Source organism: Plectrocnemia conspersa, unplaced genomic scaffold (assembly GCF_051122295.1).
Source record: "Plectrocnemia conspersa isolate PC_06_02 unplaced genomic scaffold, ASM5112229v1 ptg000005l, whole genome shotgun sequence".
NCBI lineage: Eukaryota > Metazoa > Arthropoda > Insecta > Trichoptera > Polycentropodidae > Plectrocnemia > Plectrocnemia conspersa.
Genome location: NW_028277169.1, coordinates 6,211,211 through 6,219,667, shown reverse-complemented (window position 1 = coordinate 6,219,667; position 8,457 = coordinate 6,211,211). Strand labels below are relative to the sequence as shown.

Genomic DNA, 8,457 nt, shown 5'->3' with positions numbered 1-8,457 from the left:
ATATTGTAGGGGGACTATTTATACATATATTTATTTATTTAGGGTTATTATGGCCAAAACTTTGTGGCACTCTAGTAACACTGGCGTGGCGGACATTGTTCTCTTGACTACTTCGACGGGCTCGCACGGCCGGTGCGGGCCTCGTGCACTGTCCGCTCACACAAGTTTTAACATGTAATTGTAATAATCGTCAATAAAATACTACTGCAGGCACAATTTGTGTCTAATTGCCACCCGACGCCAAAGTATTTTTTATTAAATGGTAAGTTTTTATATTTAAAGGTTGGTTGGTTGGTTGATACAAATAATAATTGATTAGTATTTATTTTAAATGATCGATATTTTATCAGTTTTATTTTGACAGAAGATCAAATACTTTTTTGACTAATTTAATTGACTGGCAACATTGTTAGAATTACATTATCAATTAATTGCATTTTAGTTTAGATCATATTAACTTTAATAAAAAATAACGTGCCCTAATCACAAGTATATTGTTAAGCCCCCTAATCCGCAATGCAGAGAGTGGCAACACTCGCGCTTTTGGCCGGTGCCTGAGCAGTAGCTAACCTGACGAACGACGCGACGACTACTACTATTCAATTTAAATACCTTGTAACAATATTACACGAAAAATAAAATACTCCACTATTATTCGACACTAAAAAAATAATTCAACACTGAACAAACATTATCATGTTGACAGTTGCGAAACGTCTATCTTATGTTCAAACCAAAACCTTACCTAAACATATAAACCAAACTTCAAAAAATATATAATCATTTAAGTTTAGGTTGTACTAAGTGCAAGTATTATAAATATTTATTATATTATTGTTATAAATATACAGATAATGTTATCACTTAAATATCCTTTTATATATATTATTGTTTATGTTATCGTTGGATATTTCTCAATTTTTATGTAACCGTATAAATAGGCCCGACCCACTGGTAAGAAGGAGAATCAGAGTGGGATTTGTGAACGGAGGCCGAACGCTAGACGTTGCTTCGACTGTAAATAATTAATTCAAATATTTATTAGACAACAAATGAAAAAAATAAAATAATTACAATAAGTGAATTAGAACATTATTTTTGCTCCTTTATGACATTATAATCATGGCTATTAACCAAGTTTAAAAAAAATACTAACCTTTATATATTTACACTAACCAAAAATATATTTATATTGACCATTTTTTGGTATCGCAGGGATGTCTCCTTTTACACAACCCAAAATCTTTCATAATGAATTTTCATATATGTACATACATATATATGCATGATTTTCAAACTTTAAAGTTGGAATAGAGCCAAAAATAATTAAAGAAGTTGCTGGTAGATGTTACGGTGTCTTTTCTTAGGCGAGGTCAAAATCCACGATTGGAGAAGTCCTTTTAAGTTGTATTAATGTTGGCGTTTACGTGAAATGAAGTTTTAATACGGTTTGTAGTTTAGGATGTCCCTTGAGTGTGAATCAACGTTACTGACAAACTATGTCCATGACTTTCCTCAATATCCTAATATGCTCGACCTGTCGTCTATTGTTTAAATTCGAGCATACATTGCTTCATACTAAACTTTGTAAGTATATTCAAATATAGGGCGGGGGTATATTGTGAAGAACACCATGTGGCTTTTCTTCGGGTGAGGTATATTGCCGTTTTGCTGACATGGTACTGGGAAATAAATTGCCTTTTGCACAAATTTATTATAAATAAAAGATTAAGTAAATAATAATATTAAATTACCCGCAAAGGTTTGGGAATGGTAATAACTCTTTTTGATGCATTAGTTTCGATACAATGTTGTCACGATAATAACGTAGACAAAGTCTGACATGGAAGAATAATGAAAATACTGAAATTTACCAAATAGACAGTGAGGATCTCGGAATTATTGCGAATTTGTACTGGTAACAAAAAGATAGATTAATCTACGAATCATTAAAAGATAAGGAAATACAAAGGAGTGAGATAAGATTATTAAATTTTATCCCCTAAGATTTTCAACTTATATTATAGGTTTTTTTATATAGCACCTTTGAACTCGGATGAATGGATAAGATTACTTTTATAAGTAGCATTTATTATTTTATAAATAGCAACTATTAATAATAACAAAAATAAGTATTGTTTTTATTTTATTATATAATTTTAATTCTAAGTTGTTTTATTTTCAAACTTGCTACTAGATGTATCTTGACAAAACGACAACACAATAAACTGACACTGAATGAACCTTTGAACAGAAAAAATACTTAATATGCAACTCTGTATTATTTGACCTTCGAATGATCTCTATATGGTTATAATTCGCGGAGACTTTCCCAACCTACGATACAAAAGATCACAACCAGGAGTTAGAATTAGGTTTGTAATTTATTGAAACGAATAACAAAAAAAAACTATAAGTATATTCTTAACGATACATGTACAATTTGTGACCTATGAATAAGTTCGAGTCCGTCACACATATATGCCGACCCAGAGTAGTAGGAACAGAACTCCGAAGCCGGAGAATATAGCGGCGACCAGCGACACGAGCAGCTCCTTGAAGACGTCCCTCGAGTTCTTGGTGGCGGTCACCTCGTAGACGAAAAACCACGCGGTGAAGAAGACGCCGATGGCCAGCAGCAGCAGAGCCAGGTGCGGAAACACCGCCGGGTTCACCGGCGACACGTAACGAGACATAGACTCTACTTCGATCTGAAAAGCGAAAGAATCCGTTCAGGGCGCGTACAAATCGACAATTTCCGTTCGCATTAACTTCGCCTCACCCCCATGATGCCGGCCGGTGCCACGCAATGTCTACTGACGTTTATTCGGCGTTGGTGCTGCCATGTTGCCATGTTGCCGCACCCCAAAAATAATTATAAATCGTTCGTTTTGATCCAACGTTCTTTTAAATCAACTTTGCAAATCTCTTTTATGTTTAATCTGTCTCAATTATTTTTATTTATCATTATACGGGGTAACATCGAACAATGTTGTATTGTTAAATTATGTAAAAAGTGTACAGTATATATTGTGGGTCAAAACAATTTCGCTCAGAATATTATTTATTTTTGTTAGACATTATATTTTATTTCTTTGAATTGGTCGGAAAGTGGTTTTTTTTCCGAGTTTAGACATTATTCGAAACACAATAATACAATAAATTTCATTTTCATAAAAATATTGTTATCTTTCTTTTTAAAGTAAATCCTAGAAAATTCAAGAACGTCTGATGGTCGTCAGCTGTGCTGCCTGAAATGAAAAAAAAAATTGTTTGAGGTATGTGTTTGTCTTGTCATGTTTGAATCGTTGCTTAGCTGGTGTGCGGCGGTTTGAACTTCAGGATGTCCATCGTAAGGGTCGCCAGTGCTGCTTAACCTCTGTATGGTCTCGTTCGGTACGAAGGGTAGTGTCTTATGGAACTTGACGGAAAGCCCTTTCACGAACTCCATGATCAGCCTAGTGTTGGTGTCCTTGCGGATGTCAACGTTTCTGACGAACCACGGGGCATCTTGTTTTGTGCAACCTGCAGTCTGTTAAGATGGCTCGGGTGCGCATAGGCCCACACTTCATCACACGACATCACTTTCGCGTGTGCTGCGTCTTGGGGTCGCTATAAAATATTTAACACCTATAGATTTTTACTTTAGCACTAGAAAGATGTTTTTCAGTCGAAATGTTTTCGATTCGAATTGCACATTTTCGTTATGGCAACTTATTTACGTTATGTCAAACGTCAAACGTCAAATGAGAAATGTCACCGAAATGGAGACCCTCAGTTTCTCGTCGGAAAAGTTCGGAGGCCTCGACCTGCACAAGTGTCATCGCTGCCCGTTTCTTTGCCTGTCCGTCGACGACATGAAGTGCCACTCGACCTCCGTGCACTCGAAGGCCCCCTTCACCGCGGCCGACGCCCTTCTGTCTTGCCCCGCCTGTCCGGACCGATTCTTCACGGTCGACTTCTTCCAGTCGCACCTCCACTATCACCACAGAGCCACACCCGCGGACGCCCGGCTGCTGCTCGCCCTGTTCGTCGACGAGCTCCGAAGGAAGACCCCCTCCGAAGCGGCGAGCGATCGCCCCCCCGAAGCGAGCGAGGTACCGCCGTTTTCTTCCGCCACCGTGGACCGAATCGATAACTTATTTTTCACTATCGGCAGGTGAACGGCGACGCTTCCTTAAACGTCCGAGATCAAACGCCCGACGGAGACGAGAAGAAAAAAGCGTCCTCGAAGACTTCGTACTCCAAAACAGGCCGGCCGAACGGAGCCAGGAGTTCGGGCATCTCGAAATACAGAAACGCGTCCGACGATAATTTCGTCGCTCGAAACTTCGGCTACAAATGCTCCGTCCGAGACTGCGGAGTGAGACTGAACCTGCCCGAGAGCGTCGAGTATCACGAGGCGTGTCACGTCGGCGGCACCAAAGAGCTGCGCTGTCGCGAATGCGAACGGCGCTTCGTCAACCTGGAGACGTTGCACAATCACCTGTGGAAGGAACATCGGATCGACGTGGAGCTCCACAAGTGCGACCGATGCCCCTACAGAGCGTACAGCCTCAACCGGCTCAACAACATCCACAAGAAGATACATTCGGACGAGAAGAACTACGAATGCGACGCCTGCTCCATGGCCTTCAAGAACAGCAAGCAGCTGGCCAACCACCGGAACAGACACAAAAAGAAAGAAGGCGTATTAAAAAAGTATCCCTGCGACGTCTGCAAATTGGAACTGAGCACACCGAGACACCTGGAAACGCACAAGAGGAACGTCCACGACAAAGTCAAGCTGTTCGACTGCAACCAATGCCAATATTCGTCCTACACCAAGAGCTCCCTTCTGCTGCATGTCAGATCGCACACAGGTACTACGCAAGTATCGCGCCTCTTATAATGACTCGCGACTTGTGAGCGGTCAATTCCAACGGTATATATATCCTAAAGTAACAACGCATTAAGAAAGCGATCAACATAAAGCGACAATTTGATTATTACATTGTTGTAATTGAGTGTTACTTATTAAATTACAATTAAATAAATATTTTATTGACGCACTTATGCGTCTTTTGTAATTCTAAAGTTAATCACATGTAATATTTAAATAGATCAAACAAAAGACATGTGTATTTTTTAGAGAATATGAATTTAAATTTTTTTTAATGTACTCTACTGGTCAAAAGCTAAAGACCAAACTATTTTTCTTGATATTCCTAATATAAATTACATAAATGAAATACATATTTATCATTAAACTTAAAATTACAATTTTAAATAGTATTTTTGTAACAAAAAATCATTTAATTGCCTTTCCATCAAAAAATTTACCCTTATTGGATAACAACGGCTTTAACTATTCATTAAATAAAACCTGGCATGTTTAAATGTCTGCTCATAGGTAGCACTTGCTATTTTAAAATTTTAACTTTTTTTAAATCCCATCTATTTTTACATTTACAGTATAATACTGTTTGTCTAACAAATGTTTTCTGATATGATTTCATGGATATTACATATTTTAAAAGAATATTTTCGAAATAGATTCGAAACTGATTTGTCTTATATTTCCTTTAGAGGATAATCCGATAATTTCAGCTTTTTCCAGAAGGAGGGGGGGCAAAATTTAGCCAGTCAGTTGTCGTTGATTAACATTTCGATTTCATTAAGATTCATAGTATTTCATTAAATTACATTCATTTTTCAGGCCAAATTCAAGGGGGGGGGCAAATGCTCCTCCCCCCCAAATGACGTCCCTGTATATACAATATTTTTAGTCCTTGTCTTCGCGTATTGCAGTAGCTAAACTTTTAACTTAAAAGTTGAAAATAGTACAGTTGACGGCAGCCAAAGTGACATGTGCAAATGTCACGTCGCTACTGTTCATCATTCTGTCATCACGACAGACGAACGTACGTATTTTCTATTTTATAGTATAGATAAAAAAGTGTAATAGAAATAATTTTTCACAAGATGGCATTTCAGTTTCGACCGTCAGTGATTGTTTTTTTAAATATTTCATTAAGATTCATAGTATTTCACTAAATGACATGCATTTTTTTGACCAAATTCAATGAGAGGCAAATGCATTCACCTGCCCACCCCCCCTCCCCCATTAATGCTGTTCCTGCATATATGTAAAAATATTTTTAGTGTCTCCTTTAAAAATTGAATTATTTAAAATATGTTTGCATCACAAAACTATAAAGTACACAAAAACAAATGTTTCATCCAAATGACAATTGCCGTTTGATGATCGATGTGATTATATATTAAAAGAAAAACATTAAAAAAGATTAATAAATTATATTAGAAAGTTACGACACGAATAGTATTTATTTATACATTGTTAGATTTTTATTAGTTGTTAATAATATTTTTTTATGCATTTTTTGTTTAATTTCAGGCGAAAAGCCGTATCAGTGCTCCGAGTGCAACTCTAAGTTCTCCAACAAGAGCACTCTCAGACGCCACCTGATGCAGCACACCGAACGGAAACCCTACAAATGCGACCATTGCTCCTACGAATGTATCCAAGCGTCGTCCATCAAAGCGCACGTTAAGTTGAAGCACCCCGGACTGAAGATGAATTCTCTGCACGCATGCTCTGTCTGCTCGTACGTTTCGGTCAGCGAGAAGAACTACAACGTCCATTTATCGACGCACAAAAATCAAACGGCGGAATCCGGCGGCGCCAAGATCATATCCGTAAAGAGCATGGTCGACCTCAACAAGCCGGATTCTCCCGACGATCCCAAGCCCGAGAAAACTCCCAAGATATCGGTCAAGAGCAATCTGATACTGAAAGGCTCCAACGATCTGCAACAATTCGACATCTATCCCTTGTTCGATCCGTCCGAAGGGTCGCCGACTGCGGACTGCAACTTGGACTACTGCGACGTCTCGTCTCTGTTCGTCGATCCCAATTTGCAGCAGTCCGGATCCAATTTCCTGCCGATCGTCACCGTCGACTCGGGTAGTTCGTCTCAGTCGGAGATGGTGTTCTTCGACGGTAGATCTCCCTATTTGGCGTTCAACGATAATTACTCGGACGCGGCCTTCGCGGTCACGGAAGAATTCCTCGCGCCAACGTACGCCAAAAACGAAGACAAGGCTTACTCGGACGATTACTCCGAAGCGTTTTTAAAGTGCGAGAACAAGATGAACGACACTAGATCGGGCGAGTCGAATTCGCCCGAGTTCGACTTTTCCAACGATCCGATCCAGCGCGAGTTCGGTCTTCCGATCTACGAGACCATCCGACCTGATCGTGGCAAATTCGCGCAGGACGTCGAGCTGCCCAAGATCATCATCGTAGACGACACCTCGTGCGATATCAAATCGTCTTTTTTCGGCAATTATGCATTATAAATAAATAAAAATTATCGCAACTCTCGCCTTTTCGTTTCTATGATGTTTTCGCGTAAACGGCGACATAGTCTTTGGAGCTGCGAACTTCGCAGTATGACGACAGCGTCCACGACTCGTCGATCTCGGGTTCGAAGGGCGTCGGATCCGTGTGAGTGTTTCTGCCTTCTCCCGGCCCGATTATGATCAACGTTGAGCCTCTGTAATTGTCTAAATAGTTCAAAAACGCCGTACGGTTGTTGAAGTAGCAGAACATCAAAGCCGCACTGTCGTTTTCTAGAAGTTTCTTCGTAGCGTCGTCGTCGTTTAACGACAGTTTCGCCATATGGAGAGGAATGAACGTAGGAGGCGCATATTTACAGTTCCACCAAGCGTCGTCTACTTCGACGCCTAATACTGGAACGTCTGAAAAAACATGAAAAATATCATATGAAGTTTCCCTTTCTCAAATGTAAGGAAGTCGGATGCGCTTCGCCAAATTCGCCAAACGTACAAGGAGAAATCTCGTCTGATTTTCAACACCGTAGAAAAATTTAATATCCCTTATCATCCACATGTCAAATGAGCCATATTTAAAATATTTATCTTATATAAATGCACAAACAATTCGTTTTATGGAACAAAGTATTTATTTAAATGTACATATTTATCTCTTAAAATTATTTTCTGTTAAAACGCACCCATGTTAATGCGTATTATTAAAAAAAAATGTTATCGAGCATGAACTATTTTTATCTTTATGGCAAAATATTATTTTATTTTATCGAAGAACGATGACTAACCTAACGCCTGCGATATAATCCATTCGAGCAGTCCGCTGCCGCAACCGATGCTCAAGATGCTCTTCAGATTGTTGATCTTCAACACGTCGTCTATGAAGCCGAGGTTCTCTTCGCTCAGAAACACCCAAAGCAGTTTGCTTCTATCTGGAGCGTTGTGATACTTTTCGACGATCTCCCTCCAATTTCCTTCTTTATATAATCGACTCACGTCGCTCGTCATATCGCTCGAGACGTCCATAGTAGTCTAGCTTTTGCACTTCGACAAAGTAAAATGGCAAAGAAAGGAATTTAAATTCGCCAGACGACAAGGAGAGGG

At 39.3% G+C, this 8,457-nt stretch overlaps 3 protein-coding genes across 4 annotated transcripts; 1 reads left to right on the top strand and 2 right to left on the bottom strand.

Moving 5' to 3' along the window:
* Positions 1-2,365: 2,365 nt before the first annotated feature.
* kud (oligosaccharyltransferase subunit 5 kud) lies at positions 2,366-2,941 on the bottom strand. Its single transcript, XM_088185514.1, has 2 exons — positions 2,783-2,941; positions 2,366-2,711 (listed from the first exon to the last, which is right to left on the bottom strand). The coding sequence occupies exons 1-2, from the start codon at positions 2,852-2,854 to the stop codon at positions 2,472-2,474; spliced, it is 312 nt and encodes a 103-aa protein (XP_088041640.1). The 5' UTR covers positions 2,855-2,941; the 3' UTR covers positions 2,366-2,471.
* Positions 2,942-3,720: 779 nt separating this feature from the next.
* LOC148234702 (uncharacterized) lies at positions 3,721-7,387 on the top strand. 2 transcript variants are annotated; one of them, XM_088185509.1, is made up of 3 exons: positions 3,721-4,097; positions 4,160-4,862; positions 6,398-7,387. In XM_088185509.1, the coding sequence occupies exons 1-3, from the start codon at positions 3,726-3,728 to the stop codon at positions 7,360-7,362; spliced, it is 2,040 nt and encodes a 679-aa protein (XP_088041635.1). In that variant the 5' UTR covers positions 3,721-3,725; the 3' UTR covers positions 7,363-7,387. The 2 variants fall into 2 exon arrangements, with proteins under 2 accessions (XP_088041635.1, XP_088041636.1); XM_088185510.1 differs by having other exon boundaries at positions 4,160-5,903.
* LOC148234701 (uncharacterized) lies at positions 6,283-8,379 on the bottom strand. The gene is made up of 2 exons (XM_088185513.1): positions 8,142-8,379; positions 6,283-7,764 (listed from the first exon to the last, which is right to left on the bottom strand). Exons 1-2 carry the CDS (start codon positions 8,377-8,379, stop codon positions 7,400-7,402), a joined length of 603 nt encoding a protein of 200 aa, XP_088041639.1. The 3' UTR covers positions 6,283-7,399.
* Between the last annotated feature and the right edge of the window lie 78 nt (positions 8,380-8,457).